Source organism: Myxocyprinus asiaticus, chromosome 22 (genome assembly GCF_019703515.2).
Source record: "Myxocyprinus asiaticus isolate MX2 ecotype Aquarium Trade chromosome 22, UBuf_Myxa_2, whole genome shotgun sequence".
Lineage (NCBI taxonomy): Eukaryota > Metazoa > Chordata > Actinopteri > Cypriniformes > Catostomidae > Myxocyprinus > Myxocyprinus asiaticus.
Window position 1 is genome coordinate 7,057,660 of NC_059365.1, and position 19,898 is coordinate 7,077,557.

Below are 19,898 nucleotides of genomic sequence, written 5' to 3' on the forward strand. Positions count from 1 at the left end.
ATCGCTAGGTGGGTTTTATCCCAGGCCAAGAAGGATGGTATTGATGAGGAAATTGCAAAGTATGATGGTGAGTTTTGGTTTCTCAAGATAAATTAGAAAATACACATCTTTATTCTATTATTAAGTATTACTTTTCATTCTAGGTTTGTAACATTTATGTTTTTATATTTTTTGTAAAGCACTTTTAAAAGGTGCCATTAAGTTTTACTTGCTAATTGGGCTGTAAATATTTACAAATTTTAATCAAATTTGTGCTGAGTGTCTCCAGCCAGATCTCCCAAGCAACCAAATTGGCCCAGTTGCTAGGGAGGGTAGAGTTACGTGGGGTAACCTCCTCGTGGTCGCCATAATGTGATTCTCGCTCTTGGTGGGGTGCGTGGTGAGTTGTGCGTGGATGCCACGGGGAATAGCGTGAAGCCTCCACCCGCGGTAATGCGCTCAACAAGCCACGTGATAAGATGTGCGGATTGACGGTCTCGGACGCGGAGGCAACTGAGATTCGTCCTCCGCCACCCGGATTGAGGCGAGTCACTACGCCACCACTAGGACTTGGAGCGCATTGGGAATTGGGCATTCCAAATTGGGGAGAAAAGGGGGGAATTATTTTTTTATTTTTAATAAAATTAATGACATGATATGCCGATTAATTAATTGCATATATAAATATTAGCTGAGAAAAGCCCCTCAAATGAGAGTAATTGTATATTTAAAGATTAAATAATTATATTATTGATAATAATAATTCCGATCATTCAAATGCATTACGTTATTGTGGCAGACGAGTAACTGCTATGTTGTCCTCAGGTAAATGGGAGGTGGAAGAGATGCAGGACACTAAACTCCCAGGTGATAAAGGTCTGGTGCTGAAATCCAGAGCCAAACATCACGCCATCTCTGCTCTCCTACTGCGACCTTTTACTTTTGACACCAAACCCCTCATAGTCCAGTGAGTGCACATGCCTGTTCTTTGTTTGAGCCTGTCTAGATGAAATAATATCATATTTAGTGTCAGATATTACGCACATTCCTACAGTGGTGTAAATTGTTAGGGATCATATGATAAAGCAGTACCTTAATGCACAAGCTGTGATACACCACATATTGTGACTCGCCAAGTTGAATTCACCAAGTATTGCAGTACATTGCTGTAAATCAATTATTTGACCGTGCCCTGTTGATAAAATCATTTTAAACCAGCATAAGGTGGTTAGCGGGTCTCACAGCCTGTCCAAGCTGGTTAGGCTGGTCTATGTAGATGGTTTTGTTAGAGCGGTTTTGGGCATTTGTCAGCTGGCCTATCAGCTAAACCACATGAGGCCAACTTAAAAGGAATAGTTCACCCAAAAATTAAAATGATCTCATCATTTACTCACCCGCATGCCATCCCAGATGTGTATAACTTTCTTTCCTTTACTGAACACGAAGATTTTTAGAAAAATATCACACATCTGGGACGGCATGAGGTGAATTTAATGATGATAGAATTTAAATTTTTGAATGAACTAACCCTATAAACCAGCCAAAAAGAGCAAACCATTCTTAGGCTGGGTTTTTGTTCAGTAAGCCTGTCTTGCATATTGACATTGCCTGAAGTGTGCCTTTTGCATTTTAAGCTCAACTTTGTCTATAAAACTGTAAAGACAAACATGAAACCACATACTCAAATGATTACTACCAAAAGATGTCAAATAATAGTAATAATCTCTGTATTTAACTGTGGCGTGACATCTGTCATGTTTCCCCAGGTATGAGGTGAACTTTCAGACCGGAATTGACTGTGGCGGAGCCTATGTTAAACTGCTGTCACAAACCCATGACCTCGACTTGGTAAGATTACACACTTTTTCATTGTGCTGGTTTATCATACACACTGCTGAGAATATACATAATAGGATTTCCTGTTACCTGTCCTGAAAATTCCAAAACGTTTCCTGGAGACTGACTGGTAAAGGGATAGTCCACCCACGAATTAAAATTCTATCATAATTTACTTTCTCTAATGTTGTTTCGACCCTGTATGACTTTCTTTCCTCTATAGAAGAAAAAGGAGATGTTAGGCAACATCTTAGTCTCAGTGACCATTCACTTTTTAATTGCATCTTTGCTTTTGTTTGTTTCAAAAAAAAACAGTGAATGGTGACTGAGGCTAACATACTGCATAACATCTACTTTTGTGTTCTGCAAAAGAAAGAATGCCATACGGGTTTTGAACAACATGAAGATACACAACAGCACAACATATTGAGTTCCTTGTTTAAATTTGTCAAATTAAATCTGGAATCTACTCTAACATAAATCTATTAGTGTAATGAAGAGTTGTGTAAAACAGAAATGTCCTTTTTCTCCGTCCTCAAAGGAACAGTTTGTGGATAAGACTCCGTACAGCATCATGTTTGGGCCTGATAAGTGTGGTGAGGATTACAAACTACACTTCATCTTCAGACACAAGAACCCTAAAACAGGAGAGTATGAGGAAAAACATGCCAAGAAGCCAGACGCAGACCTCCGCACGTACTACACCGACAAGAAAACCCACCTCTACACATTAGGTAACAACGCATTATTTCCTGCTGCCAGACAATTTATTATAAACTTGATAAAGGTGAATAAACACTGTCAGTGAAAGGTGCACTCAGCGATTCATGAGAAACACTGTTGATATTCGAACTCAACTGCCAAAACAAACACACCCCTCCCTTCAGTGCTCCTTTGGAAGCTCCGCCCCCCAAACAGACAAGCAAGCACAAAAACAGCATACAAAACACAGCAACTAGAACTAGCGAGAGTTAGTTGTTTAGTTTGATTTTACAGTAACACATTCAAAACCACAGTGACCGAAGAGGGTGCTACCAAACATGTGTTTTTAAGTCTTCGTGGCTATAAAACCCTTTGCAAACGTTGTGCGGACAAATACCATTATAAGATTAGTGCGAACAACAACAATGGAAGTAATGTAAATAACATTAGCTATGTAGTGGGTTAGAAAACTGTTGCTACAGTAAGTTATCTTAGTAGCAGCAACTTGCAGAGAAGATGACTCCAGACACTCACAACTCTCCTGCCACTAAATCTAACATCACAACAACAGCATATATGGGTTCGGTGAAACATAGCAAAATTTATGTTACCCACCTATCAAGAAGAAAAAGAGCAACTTCTGCATCCGTCTCCAAGCCTTTTACCTCTCCGAGGTCTCTTGACTGCTGAAAAGCCTCACCGATGTTGACGCGGCTCCTAGCCCTCAACAGTATTCACGGATGGATCCAAAACGGATAACAGTGTATCAGCAGCAGTAGTGACTGGAGATCAACAATATGGCATACGTATTCCAGAACAGAGCTCTTATCTTCACAGCTGAGGCCCGAGCGCTGCTACTGGCACTGGAAAACATTGAGCAGGGTCGAGGATGAAACTTTTTAATCGCTTCAGACTCAAAGTCTTGCCTTCAAGCACTTGAATCCATGGAGACCGATCATCCCATAATCATAAACATTTTGACTAAAATACATCGATTACAGAAGGATTTCAACATTATACTCTGTTGGGTGCCTGGACATATTGGTCTGGCAGGAAATGAAAAAGCAGATATGGCTGCAAAATAGGCATTAAACTTGGAGATCTCGGAATGTCTGATACCACCCTCTGACCTCAGGCCATTAATAAACTCATATATCACCAATAAGTGGCAATCAGAATGGAATGAGTGCAACAACAATAAATTATACAAAATAAACCCCAGGGTCCAAAGAAATTACTCTCAAAATGTTAAATCTAGGCATGACCAAATAGTGTTTACCAGATGCCGACTGGGCCATTCAAGACTAACACATGCGTTTTTACTGACTGGTGAAGATCCTCCTAATATATATATATATATATATATATATATATATATATATATATATATATATATTACACCTTGCCAAACCCCTATGACCATCAAGCACATTTTACTGAACTGTAAAACATTTGGAACTATCAGACAATGCTTCTATACAGAGACTTGTTTAATAGATATATTTTTTTAAAAGACAGATTTTACAGTTATCTTGTATAAATTATAAGTGTCTTATTTAATATTGTAAATATTTATTGATGAACCTTTTTTTGCCATGTGAATAGCCTGGTTGCTCACATGGCGTTAAATCTAAATAAATCATAATCCTTCTTTTTTAGTTTATATTCGTCTGACCTTTTTCTCTTGGTCTGTTTCTCAGCCATTTGTCGTCCTCGGAGTTTAGAAAGTTCGCATCAGCCAGATTTGCCATCACACTTCTAATGAATTTCCCTCTCGCTCTGCCCCCACCCCCATCCTGTGCACGCACAAGAACTGCCCCTTGTTGCTGATCGGCAGGAGTAGTGTTGTGTGGATCAGTCTGATCCACTTTGTTTTTGTCTCATTTACAGAGCCGGGACTGTGTACATATACTAGATTTTTTTTTTCAGCCCACCCACAGAATGGACAGCTAGCAGACTGTGAGGAGATATTTGCAGAATTGGACAAAGTTTATTGGATTAGAATTACTGAGTGCACCTTGAAGTGTTAGACTATTGTGTGTATTCTTCTTAAGTGAACCTGGCTTGTTCTACGATTCAAATACAGTGGTAATACCATGGTACTGGGATGATAATAGTTGGTTGTACCATGGTACCAGGGCTGGACTGGTAATCTGGCATACCAGGTATTTTCCCGGTGGGCCGACGCACTTTGGGGCCGATCAGGGGCAGACTGGCCATTGGAACTGGGCCGGCCACGAAATGGGCCGAATGGGCAGCGATAAGCTGAAATGAGCCGCGTTATGCAAAACGGGCCACAAAACGGCACCACGATATTCTGAAGGGGGCAGAGATATGCAGAAAAGGACAGTGACCCAACCCCCCCACACTAAACAAATTTTGGGCCAGTTTCTATGTAAAATCCCGGGCCAGTCCACCCCTGCATGATACTTTGCTAGAACTGAAATATTACTATCTTCATATACCAAGGTACTTTTAAGAATAACATGGGACTGCCAAAATACATATCCAGAGAACCATTGCATTACCATGTCGGGTGGGGGAAAATAAATAAAAACTTGATACTATGGTACTTTTTGGGAATTATTTTTTATTTTGTGTGTGTGATGGTAGGAGTGTAGTACAGTTGTGCTTAAAAGTTTGCATACCCTGGCAGAAGTTGTGAAATTTTGGCATTGATTTTGAAAATATGACTGATCATGCAAAAAAACTGTATTTTATTTAAGGATAGTGATCAGATGAAGCCATTTGTTATCATATAGTTGTTTGGCTCCTTTTTAAATAGAAATGGTAACAGAAATCACCCAAATGGCCCTGATCAAAAGTTTACATGCCCTTGAATGTTTGGCGTTGTTACAGACACACAAGTTTAAATGGCAATTAAAGGTTAATTTCCCACACCTGTGGTTTTTTAAATTGCAATTGGTGTCTGTGTATAAATAGTCAATGAGTTTGTTAGCTCTCACGTGGATGCACTGAGCAGGCTAGATACTGAGCCATGGGGAGCAGAAAAGAACCATCAAAAGACCTGCGTAACAAGGTAATGGAACTTTATAAAGATGGAAAAGGATATAAAAAGATATCCAAAGCCTTGAAAATGCCAGTCAGTAATGTTCAATCACTTATTAAGAAGTGGAAAATTCGGGGATCTCTTGATACCAAGCCAAGGTCAGGTAGACCAAGAAAGATTTCAGCCACAACTGCCAGAAGAACTGTTTGGGATACAAAGAAAAACCCACAGGTAACCTCAGGAGAAATACAGGCTGCTCTGGAAAAAGACGTTGTGGTTGTTTCAAGGAGCACAATACGACGATACTTGAACAAAAATGAGCTGCATGGTCGAGTTGCCAGAAAGAAGCCAATGCCACAAAAAAGCCCGGTTACAATATGCCCAACAACACCTTGACATGCCTCACAGCTTCTGGCACACCGTCTGACGAGACCAAAATGGAGCTTTATGGTCACAACCATAAGCACTATGTTTGGAGAGAGCAGCCTGTATTTCTCCTGATGTTACCTGTCACAGGTGTGGGAAATTAACCTTTAATTGCCATTTAAACTTGTGTGTGTCACATTGTGTGTCTGTAACAAGGCCAAACATTCAAGGGTATTTAAACTTTTGATCAAGGCCATTTGGGTGATTTCTGTTACCATTTCTATTTAAAAAGGAGCCAAACAACTATATGATAACAAATGGCTTCATCTGATCACTATTCTTAAATAAAAGACAGTTTTTTTGCATGATCAGTCATATTTTCAAAATCAATGCCAAAATTTCACAATTTCTGCCAGGGTATGCAAACTTTTGAGCACAACTGTATATGCCTAATGAATGTAATCCACCATACAGAATTGCAAAAAGAAAATGTTCATACTTCAGGCTTAATATAAAAGTGCCAGGAATAATTTGTATGTTGAACCACTGATTTGTGAACAACAATACTGACCCTCAAATAAGTCTTTTTACATTTAACTTTGACTTCTTAAAACAGCTTTGAGAAGTGAGCATCTAAAATATTAAGTCTTGTGGTCATTGCAACTTAAAGGGATAGGCTGGTTTAAACAAAAAGCATTTAGCCGACTGAGAGATGAACAATGTTTTTGCCTAATGTTTTCACTGAACATACAGTATGTAGTAAATGTCCATGTCAAACTTAAAATCAACTTGAATAATTAAAACTAAAAGTACTCTTAACAATAAATAAAACAAAATTAAATAAAGTGTGCTGCTTTTTGGGTTTGTGGCTACTGGATCTTTGAGATGTGTTTGGACATGAAAAGCTATATCTGTGCCATTTGAGATGTTGAAGTACTAGAACCCATGGCCATAAAATTAATGTAGAAAAATGTAAAAACAATATTGATTTTTGGCACGTGAATATAGATACAAAATCCGAGGAAAAATAATAACCTTTAAGGGAATAATAAAGTATCTTTCTTACCCACTATTAACATGCACAAATGTGTTCTTGCAGTGCTGAACCCTGACAACAGTTTTGAGATCCTGGTCGATCAGACTGTGGTGAACAGTGGTAATCTGTTGACTGACGTGACTCCCCCCGTCAACCCACCCGCCGAGATTGAAGATCCTGATGACCACAAGCCTGATGACTGGGACGAAAGACCCAAGATCCAGGACCCAGATGCAGTCAAACCTGAGGACTGGTGAGACAGAGCATGTCTTTCTGATATATTGAGGCAGATTTTGTCAGATTAAACCGTTAATGTCAGTTTCCATTTATACCATCAGCTCTCTTCCTCATTATTTGGTGTGTTTGTAACTCTTCTTCAGGGATGAAGATGCACCTGCTAAGATTGCTGATGAAGATGCTGTGAAACCTGATGGCTGGTTGGACGATGAGCCAGAATACATCAGCGACCCCGACGCCATCAAACCCGAGGACTGGTAATGTACCTTTATTTACTTTCTTAATGCATGTTTCTGGCCTTATTGTGCACAATTCCAATGAAGTGGGCGTTTTTATAATCTATGATCAAATGCAATGACTTTCTCTACCTCTGAAACAATCTTTTCTGCTGATGCAATCAAGACCATGTTGGTGGGGTAAATGAGTATTAACTAATGGTCCAATCTATTCCTAGTGGAACAAATTAGTCACACCCTACTTGAATATTCTGTTTCACTTGGAACAGTCAAGTGTTTCTGAAGTTAAATGTTGTGACTGCTGTTTTAAACTCTTTATGTATTAGCATTTAAGGCACAATTACTTCAAGCCAACTTATTGTATTTATTATTATTTTTTTCTCATTTCAGTTCAGTTGTTAGAAAAGAGGCAAAATATACTTCAGAGGAGTTATTTGGTGACATGTAACAATGGAATTGACAAGTTTGGCCAGCCGACTTTGACCTCAGATAATAAAAAAAACATAGAAGTGGAAATAAACTGTACAATTCTTGTTGTCTGACAGCTTGCCACTTGATCTTGCTTGCAAACTTTGTGGTTGTAAATATAGGTGAAGTTAGCATACGATAATTTGGAAGAAACATTCTTGTTCAAAGGCATAAATGCAAATGAGGCACTTTAGGATCATCTAAAAGGCTGAGCTCCGATGGTTTGCACAGATGAGGAATGAATGGGTTTTAATAAAGAAAACAAGACTCCTGGGGTGATTATGTTCTAGGTTAAATTTCTTAATTATAGTCCTGACCAAGAGAGCAGGTTAAAAATAGAGAGGGGAAGAGGTGTGTGTGTGTGCACGCTTCACTGTTTTCTCTTCTCACAACCATCTACCTGCACTCTCGGTATCTTTATATGTTTTAATTAATCGATTCATTTATTGGTTTTCCTCCTCTCAGGGATGAGGATATGGATGGCGAGTGGGAGGCTCCTCAGATTCCAAACCCCGTCTGTGAGACCGCCCCTGGCTGTGGCACATGGCAGAGACCAATGATTGACAACCCTAACTACAAGGGCAAGTGGAAGGCACCCATGATTGACAACCCCAATTATCAGGTAACATGTCATGCTGCTCATTTGACATCATCTCTTGTGTTAAAGGGAGATTTAACCTAAATAATAATTCTGTCATAATTTGCTCACTCATGTCGTTCCAACCCCATATGACTTTCTTTCTTCCTTGGAACACAAAAGGAGATATTTAGCAGTATGTCCATGCTACTTTTTTTTTTTTTTTCATACGATGAAATTGAATTTGTCTTGGGCCAGATCAAGCTCCAAAAAAGCACTATACAAGTATCATCAAGTAGTCTATACAACTTGTGTGCTATATTTTATAATTTCCTGAAGTCATACTATAGCTTTATGCGTGGAACAGACCTATATTTGTCGTTATTTAGTTTAAAGTCTTTCCCTCTGCTACAGCTACAGCTCTTTTTTTTTTTTTTTTTTTTTTAGCTCGACAGCCTCAGTCCCCATAATGAAAATTCTCCCTAATATTATCTTTTGAGTTCCACAGAATAAAGACAATCATACATGGTTGGAACAACATAACTAAAAATCCTGCCATTCAAATATTTTCAGTCAGTGTGTGTCGTGGCAGGTTTTACATCAATGACGAGACGCGCAAGAGCCGATAACTCTTGACATAGTTGACGTCAAATGTGCCATAGTTTACTGTAAATAAACATTGAGATGCTCAATAATACTGGAGATGTCATAAAGTGTGTTGTATTTTCAGGGTGTGTGGAAGCCCAGGAAGATTCCTAACCCAGACTTCTTTGAAGACCTCCACCCGTTCCGTATGACTGCGTTCAGCGCCGTGGGTCTGGAGCTCTGGTCCATGTCCTCCGATATCTTCTTTGACAACTTCTTCATCACCTCTGATCGTAACGTGGCTGATCGGTGGGCTACAGATGGCTGGGGTCTGAAGAAATCAGCTGAGGGAGCTGCTGAGGTATCAATCATCTTTATTTATCTGTTTCTCCTGCTGCTTTATCTTTACTTCAATCGTGTGCTTTTACAATCAGATGAAAATGCCAAAATATTGCAAGCTTAAAGTCTGCCATAAAACAAAGTTGTATTACTGAGTTATTACAATGAGTGTGTAATGAGGAGGAGGGCTTGGCCGGGCCATGATGGTGCACGGCCGGCGCTAAATCAGCTGATCAGCGGGAGAGCGAGATAAAGGGGAGGCGGAGGCGCCAGTTTGAGAGAGAGAGAGAGAGAGAGACGCACTTGGCCACGCTGCATGTGTGTCTACGTTCGTTTATGTTTTATGTTGTTTTAAGTTCATTTTTATCATTAAACCTTTGTTGACTGTTCAGCCAGTTCCCGCCGCCTCCTTGCCCATCCTTATACTGTTACAGAGTGCTTGTGAGGAAGAACAAGTCGTTGAATTTGGCAATGCTTCTAAGGTTCTTGGCATCGAATCCTTGGAAAAATTTTCAAGAGTTTTGTTTGTTGCACTTATTAGCACATACTTGTATTCCTCTTTTCTCGAGAGTTATTTCTGATTTCAATGCACTGTGGTTGGTCACTTTACATGTCGATCAGACTATCTCTTCCTGTCTAAGTGGGCCATAATCAACCACTAATGTGGACCCGACTTTACGCTGATAGTTAGAATTCTTGCTACACACGAGACTAACATTACAATTGTGTAATTATACTAATTTTTTTTTTTTTATTGTTTTAACTGCCGCACATGTCATAATTGTTGTGCTAATCGCATCACTTACATATAGATGTGGTGTGGGAAAGTACTAATCTTTGGCGTGTGTGAGCACACATGGTGATTTTAAAGCAGAAATGCTCTGAAAATCTGTTTCCACTTACTTCTGAGGCTTTTCCACATGGCACGGCACAACCAACCGCGTTCCTGCACAGGGCGTTGGGCTGTGCAGTGGCATTGTCTCCTCAACACACACACACACACACACACTTTTTACAACCCCAGAATATTACTCAACTACTGATACACATGTGAACAAATTGAAATGATGAGAGTTCACAGAGAATACGAGAGACCTGAAACTAGCACCGTTGTGGGGAATCAGTTGCCTGGGACAACGGTCAATTATACAGTTTTTCATGCAAAAAGCCATGATTGGCCAATCCGAATCAAGGATTTTTAGAGCTTTGTAATAAAAGGATTTAAGGTGTGTCCCAAACTGTACACTTCTGCTCTATTCTTTGTCATTTTGTAGCGCAAGTAGTACTGAAAATGCTACGAAAAGTTGACATGTCACAAACTCTCTTTGGAGGAAGCAAGGGCCAGGTGAACAATCAACGTAAATCTTTTTATTTTTAACACAGGTTGGCTTTTCAGCGTAACACACACACATCCACACTGCTGCTTGCAGCTCTCTCTCTCTCTCTCTCCTCCGGTCTGGATTGCCCCTCTTAACCCTCTCCAGCTCTCACTGCAACACAAAACAGCTGTTAGAGTATTTCCCAAAGGTGTCATTCCTTACCGTTCTTCCTCTCCTGGCCTCACTCTCCACAGATGTCGCTCGGCCACACCCACATCACCTCAGAAGTGTGCTAGGAGTACCCGGATTATGCACTTCTTCAGCCATCAAAACACATTTGCATATTCAGGGCTTTAGAGACTCTGCACATGCAGCTATCAAAAATGGATCTACAAAATGCCCAGATAGTGTAAAATTTACTAAATAATTTCAGGACAATTCAAAAATAAGTTTTTGCAATTTTGTCTTTGTTGTTGTTTTTTTGTATTACACTATTTATAAGAGATTCTGAAGAGGTGTGGGCACAACTCCAGAAAGTGGATGAGGTACAGGCGGTGAAATGAGGTCCCGGGTCTTTAAAGACCCGAGGTATGAGTTTAAGGGTTAAATAAGGGTCACCTAAAATGGAAGTGAATGCATTAAAATACATGGTTTAAAAAAGTATAGCCATAAGATGTAAACTTTACATGTTCACATTAATTTAGTGTGATAAAATCAGGGATTTACTGGTGTTATAACAACTGAATTGTAATATTTGATATGTGGGCTGGGGAAAAATATGAAGATTTCCGATTAATCATGATCTTCATTCAAATGATCCTGATATTGTTTCTTAAAATGACAAGATTGATCTTTTTTATTCTTAAAGTTGGTTGTGTTGATTTATTATCTCTAAAATATATAGCAATTGAACTGCGTAGTATAGGCCCTGTAAAAAATCTTAACTGAGATTTTCAAAAGAAAATGACATTATGATTTATATATATCCAAATTAATCAGAAATGAATCAAATCATATCTGAATCGAATCAAGAGCTTGTGGTGTGAATCAAAATTGAATGAAATCAGGAAATCTGTATCGATACCCAGCCCTACTGGATAGAACTTGACACAGATACGGTTGGTAAGCAATTATCTCACTAAAATCATGTTAACGTGTAATGTTTACAGCTTGTGGCTATACTTTTGAAACTGTTTTTTGTTTTTTTTTTACATTTATGGGCTGACCCCATTCACTTCCATTGTAATTGCCTTACTGTAACCATGGTTTCTGCATGAGAGATGAGCCAATTATTTTTTGTGATAATCAACATTATGCCACAAATGCTGTTAATGGAGCTTAAGTTATATTGAACCTAGAATATTCCTTTTAATATGTGATTATAAGACTTAATCAGCACTACAGAGCCAGATATAAAAATCCAAGGAAGTCGATTTGTTGGGGTTTGTAGTGAGGGAGTGTCTCTGGTTCAATCACAGTGGGGGTGAATGCCAAGTTCCATTTACTGTGGGATTAGCTGTATTTTGGTTGGCCTTCATGAGAATTCCTACTGTGCAAATGCCTTCTTCCCAAAGATGGATTCCATGCATGCCTCACATGTTCAACACGAGGACCAGCTCTGTTCTCCAGCTACAGGGCCTAACAGAAGCCTGTGCATTTTTATGTGTGGCTTCATACTTTGATTGTGGTTTGTGTAATCAGCCATGATGGCTTTGTTCTTCAGACTGCAACCATGTTGCTGTGACAGAGTGAGTGACGGTCAGGACTGTCTTTCTGTAAATAATCTTTATGAAAGTGTTCTCTGCTCTCGTGAGTGTTCTTTGTCCTTTGGCTACTAAATACTTGATGCTATCAATAAAAGTGGCAAAAAGACCAAAAAGTAAATTGAATGTAAAAGATCATGTCTGAATTTTCCAACATAAAAAAAGTTCTCAGAAGTATTTCGATTTGGAGTTTGTCCACTGTTAAGCTCCTGTTTATATTAGCATTCCTAAGCATGTGAATTACATTTACATTTATTAATTTGGAAGATGCTTTTATCCAAAGCGACTTACAAAAGAGGAAAACATATGCGAATCATCTTAAGGAGACAGTGGTACAAAAAGTGCCATATTACAACATTTCACTAGCATCAGAATAGCATTCAAAACAGATTAAAGTGCAACAACATTTTTTCTTTTTTTTAGTGACTGGTTAAGTGCTCATGGAAAAGATGTGTTATTAGCTGTTTTTTGAAGACAGAAAGTGAGTCAGCTTCATGGATGGAGTTGGGAAGGTCATTCCACCAACGTGGTATAATGAAGCCGAAAGTCCGGGAAAGTGTTCTGGTGCCTCTTTGTGTTGGTACAACAAGGCGACGTTCCTTAACCAACCACAGGCTTCTAGTGGGCGCGTAGCTCTGCAGAAATGATTTTAGGTATGCTGGAGCAGACCCAGTGACTGTTCTGTATGCCAGCATCAGAGACTTGAATTTGTTAAGTGCATCAACCAGCAGCCAGTGGAGAGAGATAAGGAGTGGTGTAACGTGCTCTCTTTGGTTCATTAAAGACCAGATGTTCTGCTGCATTCTGGATCATTTGCAGGGGTCTAATTGCACATGCAGGGAGGCCTGCAATGAGAGCGTTACAGTAGTCCAGTCTAGTTATGACAAGTGACTGAACAAGAAGTTGTGTGGCATGTTCAGGGAGGAAGGGTCTTATCTTCCTGATATTGTAGAGTGTAAATCTACATGATCTTGCGGTCTTTGAGATGTGGTCTGTGAAATGTAGTTTGTCATCGATGGTTACCCCTAGATTTCTGACCGTTTTGGAAGGCGTTACTGTAGTTGCACCCAGCTGCAACAACAGTGATGTTGTGTTCAACAGCAGGGTTGGCTGGAAAGACAAGGAGTTACTAAAAGGTTTTGTTTGTTCACAGCCCGGTCTGGTAAATCAGATGATCACAGCTGCTGAAGAGAGACCCTGGCTCTGGATCGTCTATGTCCTGACTGTGGCTCTACCTCTGGTGCTCATCATTGTCTTCTGTTGCACTGGAAAGGTAAGAGGATTTTTCTGTATTTTAAGGCATAGTTCCATAACTTATGAAATATGATTATTTACTGCATAACATACGGTCAAATCATCGGGCAGTTTGAAAAGTACACCACATATTATTGTGTACACTCACATATCAAATTAATATCAAGTAAAAGCTCTGGGGGGGGAGTATATAACAATATAAACACATATATAAAATATAACACACAACACTCCAATCTACATAACTGATATAAAAAAAAATTAGAAAAATAATTATTCCCATAAAATAAAATGTGATGGGTCTGATTCAGTTTACTGTAGTTGATTTATATAATAAAAGAATACAAAAAAATTACAATATTTTACCATAAATTACATGTATTGTCTTGTTAAATATATTAATAAATTTTTTACCGTATATGTCAAGATAACGATCAGTTAACCAGTAAAAAAAAAAATAACTGTAGCATTTTTCCAATATTTACCATTAAAATTATTAGTATTTTTATATATATATATATATATATATATATATATATATATATATATATATATATATATATATATACATATACATACATACATACATACATACATACATACATATATACAGTGTACGGACTACTTTTGCTTTTTTATTTATTTATTTATTTTTATTTTTTTTTTTCTTTTTGGAGCTTGACAGCCTCAAGTCACCACTCACTTTCATTATATGGTACAAAGCCGTGAGAAGATTATTTTGTTTTAAATTCCATTTGTGTTCCATAGAAGAAATAGTCATTTGGGTTTGGAGTGACATTAGGGTGAGTGAATAATGACAATTTTCGTTTTAAACGTCTTTCTGTGTTTTACAGAAGAGCTCAGTATCCACAGCTACTGCAGCTGAGTACAAGAAGACCGATGCTCCTCAACCAGATGTGAAGGATGAAGCTGACGAGGAGGAGAAGCCTGAGGAGGAGGAGGAGGAGGAGGAGGAGGAGGAGGAGAAGCCTGAGGGAGAGGAAGCCAAAAATGAAGAACCAGGTTTGAATTGTATTTTTATACTGATGTAGTTTTAAAATACTTTCTTATATCCTGTGTATGGTCAAATGTGACTTATCGCATCAAAACTCAGGCTTTTCCTTTGCTTATGTTCTGGAAAATGTGGCTTTTGGTGTGTTATCTCATCCTCTTTGGATAAACTGAAGTTTTGTTTTTTGGAGAATGTTGAAGTGTTTTCTTACAATCTTTGTATTTTTCTCTCAGATGGAAAGAAGAGTGAAGAAGAGGATTCTACAGGAGATGGAGAGGAGGATGCAGAGACAGAGCACAAAGACAATGATAAATCTAATGAGGTAGAGATTTTTATACCATTAGAAACTTCGTAAGACGTTCAGTTTATAATCAGATTTTGCTGTTCATTCGATTCAGTTTCACAATGATACACACTCATTTGAGAAAAGAGCAAATAAAATAGGTTAATTAGTTAATTAGACACTTTGATGTGGATTTTGGACGTCTGACTTATTTCAGTGAGTTGGTTCGTTTTAGTGAATCAATTTGTTTGAGTCACGCAGAAGTGCTCCTAGAAGTCCCTGTGTGGCCTTTTACGTGTTCATTTTGTTCGTTCAGGATAATATTTTTTTTTTTCTTCTATTTATCCTTTAGAAGTCCCTTTTGGATAAAAGCATCTGCCAAATTACTAAATGTAAATTTTATTTTTAATGTAAATGTATGTGTTCCAGACTTAACATGAATACAAATCAATCTGACAGTCCAATTGTAAAGAAAAAACATGATGCAAAAAAAGTATCTTTGCATGAATATCTTATTTTTACATATTTACCTAATTGATAAGACACTGAAATCAATAATTATACTTCTAGATGGATTGTGTCACCGTAATTGAGATCTTTGAATATATTTGTGCCTGATTAATGAACCATTTATTCAAAAAAAAAAAAAAAAATTTCTCCCAAACAACATCCTTTTTTCCAGTGATTTACAAACACTTGGCCTATTGATTTAAATAATTACAAGCAAGGCTTTAATTCTTAAAAAGAACGATTCACTTGTGTATCAGATATCACTACTTTGCTGATAAGACCAAAAGCTGTGTTTGAGTGTGTTTTTCAAGAATAGTTTGCATGTTCCTTCTCAATATTTCTCCTTATTCTCTCCTATGTAGAAATCAGAGGAGGACATTCTGAGAAGGTCTCCCAGAAACAGGAAAACTAGAAAGGACTGAAGGATTTCCTGAAATAGTTTCAAGTGCAGTTCCTCACCTCGACCATATCCCAACATCCCGATCCTCCCATACCTTTCCAACCCTTGCACCCGCGTTCCCTTCCTCCCCTGTTCTTCTGCTCCATCTTCACTTCTGTGACGACAGAGTAAAACAGTCCACCACACGACCAACAGCGAAACGAACGCCTCCTCAAACAGGGCTGAGGATGTTGATGGTTACCATGGTGATGATGATGATTGAATAGCATAGAAACTTTCTCCGTAACTAAACAGAAATCTCTGTTACCATTCCTTGACTGTGCATCTCATATATATCTTCCTTTAAGCTGTCACAAATGATTTCAGACAGTGTTCCTACACCCTATACCATGGCAACACTATGGCACACTAGGTATTGTAAGGATCACAGGCTAACAGCTTTATTTGCCTAGGTTTTGTAGGGAACACATTATAGAATTACAAGAGAAGCCATAGAAAGAAACTATTGTAAGGAAGACAGGCGATTTGATAATAATTTAAAACTCTAAACTGGCCACATGTCGCTTGATGTGCACCAAGATTTAAAGTTTTAAGTCATCTTTGCCTCCATTCCATGAGGTTCAACCATAATATTTAAAGGGATAGTTCACACAGAAATGATCATTTACTCACCCTTGTGTCATTCCAAACCTATATGACTGATTTTCTTCTGTGGAACACAAAATGAGACATTTTGATGAATGTTGTGGCTTAACATTTCCTTTTGTGTTCCATGGAAGAAAGGAAGTCATATGGCTTTAAAACAACATGAGTGATTCAATTTTGACACAATTTTCAATTTTGTGTCAACTGTCCCTTTAATACACCCAGATATGGTGCAAACGCTCGTTAGAGTATCCAGGGAGAATGCCAGATAGATTTGTAGGTTCTAGTGTGCTGCCTTATTTGTAGGACTCAAGATTTGCTAATATTTTTTTTTCTGTGAATGTACTGCGTTTTGTTTAATGTTTTTTTGTTTGTTTGTTTTTTGCTATTCCAATGGACTTTATACTAAATCTGTACAAACTTGTTTTCTGCTCTTGAACTGATGTAGATTCTAACCTGTCCAGCCCAATAACGGTTTCATAATGGGACAAAAACGTGACATTTTGGCATGGTTTGTTATTAGAGAAAGCTTGGCAGGATGATGACATCGTTGCCATCATTGACTCAGCATTACAATAAGGTTCAATGTCTTTTCATTGGTGCATATTTCGGGCTTGATTTGTCTGTTAATCACATATTTGTTAAGCCATATCCTATCTTTCCAGTATTTGCAGCAGTAGCAGCTTCCTCTTTCCAATTACATTAGACCATGTAACCAACTGTGACAGTTTCACAATTCCAATATTTAAAGAAACTTTTCTGAGTGTCACTCGACATGTAGAAAGCAAGGTCGTGGGAGTAAAGCAATCTGTAATTTCATGTACCAATTCATACTAACTCTGCCCCTATATAATTGACCCCAAAGATATAAGAAAGGCACTATTAGGGGCTTACCCTGATCTAAACTAGCATAATTGCTAGTTTCCTTAAAGTTACTTGTTTCTACTCTCAATATCGCAAACTGGCCTCATCTGTTTATATTTCATCAAGACAGTCAGATGAGATGCCGTAACGTGAGCTCTGCCCCAAGACTTATGAAGAGTTGGCACTTTTAAAGGTAACTAAGATGAACTTAATCAAACACAACATACAAGCCAATATATGCTGCTCTGCTGTACTGTTTAAGTGATAGTTCAATAAATGAAACTGTCATGTACTTACTCTCATATCATTCCAAATGAATGGTGACATGCTTTCATTCTGCCTAAAATCATCTTTAGAGTAACAGCAGAAGGAAGTTATGGGTTTGGAACATCATTTGTGGGTTATACCTTTAAGGCCTCACTTTGCTTTCTCTAATGTGCAACCTTAAATGTCTTTCCTGTTCACCTGTGTTTTTGGGCTGTTAGTTCCTTTTTTCCTTTTCTCTTTTCTTTCTTTTGGATTACCATTATTACACAGATGTAGGCAATAGTTGGATGGAAAAAAAAGATGGATTGAATGATTTAGTGGTATCATTGCAGTTGTGAAATTGAGATCATGAGGGGTGGGGGGTGGGGACAGTTTGGGGAATAATCCATAATGTTACTCACAAACTAAAATAAACTGATTTAATGAACGAGTTGTGTTTCTCTGTGTGAGTTGCTGTGATTTTGTGATGTTTTGTGAGTGTGGCTTCATGTCAACTGCCACCTCAAAGGAAAATTTGGTTGTAAAATGTTTTTGTTTTTATTTTTTTTGTTTTATTTGTATTATTTTATTAGGAATGACCTTAATGTGAATCTCTTGAAACCTGTCAAGAAAATGTCTGGGTCATATTTCACCCCAAAATCTAAATAAAATATATTGTGCTAAAAGAACGTTGAGCTTATTTTAAGGAACATTAAGATAAGTTAAAGCTGAAGTGTGTAATTTCTGCAGCACTAGTGCCACGGAATTGCAAAAATAAGCGTTGTTTTTAAAACGGCTTTCTGGATATGCCCCGCATCTGCTATTGGGCAAACAAAGAGAGAGTCTCGCCCTCAACTCACGGCATTGGTTATGTAACGTTGTCGGGGCGGGTCTATGCAGGTTCGCTCGAAACAGAGCAATTTTCATAGAGCTACAGAAACTGTGTTTGCAATTTTCGAGAAAAATATCCTATGAATGGCTTACTAATAGCTGTCTTTGCATATTAAGGTAGGGAGAACTATTTTAACAGAAAAAGTTACATACTTTACCTTTAAGTACATTCCCTACCAAATTCTCATTACCATTATGCAAAAAAAAAAAAAATAATAATCTCATTATTCCAACATTTAACACTTTATTTTAATTGTAAAAGTATTAATCATGGTACTATTTGTTGTACTGCCTTTATATACTCATTTAAATAAAATTGTTGTATTACAGTAATAAATACGTTGTATAAAGAGTAAAAAAAAAAAAATACTGCATTAACATAATGGTAGTTTATTTTATTTTATTATTTTATTTTTTTTTTTAAAAAAGGACATAATCCAGAAACATTACATTAATTAATTTGGATGGAAATAACTGATTTCCTGAAAATAATGTCACAATGACAAAAACCTGGTAACACTACAATAAGGTTCCATTTGTTAACATTAGTAAATCCATTTGGAATTATGAACTAACAATGAAAAAAATAATAATAATAATATATATATATATATATATATATATATATATATATATATATGTAGCATTTCTTAATCTTTGATAATGTTAGTTAAAAATACAATTGTTCATCATTAGTACGTTAGTTCATAGTGCATGCAACTAATGTTAACATATAAAAAATATATATTTTACAAATGTGTTACTACACACCGATGAGCAAACACATTATGACCATTCACAGGTGAAGCAAATATCATTGCTTATCTCCTAACAAGGCCACATGTCAAGGTCTTGGTAGATTAGATGGTAAGCAAACAATCAGTTCTCATGGTCAGCGTGTTAAATGCAGGCATAAAGACCTGAGCGACTTTGACAAGGGCCAATTGTTATGGCCTGACGACTGGGTGAGAGCATCTCTGAAACGGCAAGGCTTGTGGGGTGCTCCTAGTCAGCAGTGGTGAGTACCTACAGACAGTGGCGGAGCTAGGGGGTGGCCATGGCCACCATGGACCGAAGCCTGACCACCCCATTGGCCACCCCACTCACAATTGCCATTTTGGTCATTTTTTGTCTTGGAAAACACTGACAGGTATGTTGGAGTTTAGCGATGGGTTGATTTGTCCTTCCTAGTGTTCACATGAAAATTACCCCACTGAAGGTAATGCAAGTTTTCAAAAATTTCACGCACTTTCAAATATGGCCAAGAGAACATTTCAGGAAAATATTTTGTCTTTCTTTTAAAAAAAGAGCACAGATTCTGAGATATTGCTATGACAAGT

General features: G+C 37.9%; 1 protein-coding gene across 2 annotated transcripts in view; it reads left to right on the forward strand.

Moving 5' to 3' along the window:
- The window catches only part of LOC127412844 (calnexin-like), a 31,361-nt gene extending 12,568 nt beyond the window's left edge, over positions 1-18,793 (forward strand). Inside the window, exons 4-15 of one of the 2 annotated variants that reach the window (XM_051649514.1) lie at positions 9-67; positions 805-946; positions 1,746-1,827; positions 2,357-2,549; positions 6,993-7,182; positions 7,310-7,423; positions 8,336-8,492; positions 9,178-9,393; positions 13,607-13,726; positions 14,562-14,730; positions 14,953-15,041; positions 15,875-18,793. In XM_051649514.1, the coding sequence (XP_051505474.1) occupies positions 9-67; positions 805-946; positions 1,746-1,827; positions 2,357-2,549; positions 6,993-7,182; positions 7,310-7,423; positions 8,336-8,492; positions 9,178-9,393; positions 13,607-13,726; positions 14,562-14,730; positions 14,953-15,041; positions 15,875-15,934 (1,591 nt within the window). In that variant the 3' untranslated portion in view covers positions 15,935-18,793. The remainder of the gene's footprint in view (positions 1-8; positions 68-804; positions 947-1,745; positions 1,828-2,356; positions 2,550-6,992; positions 7,183-7,309; positions 7,424-8,335; positions 8,493-9,177; positions 9,394-13,606; positions 13,727-14,561; positions 14,731-14,952; positions 15,042-15,874) is intronic. The other variant, XM_051649515.1, reaches the window with a different exon arrangement.
- The last annotated feature ends 1,105 nt before the right edge of the window (positions 18,794-19,898 follow it).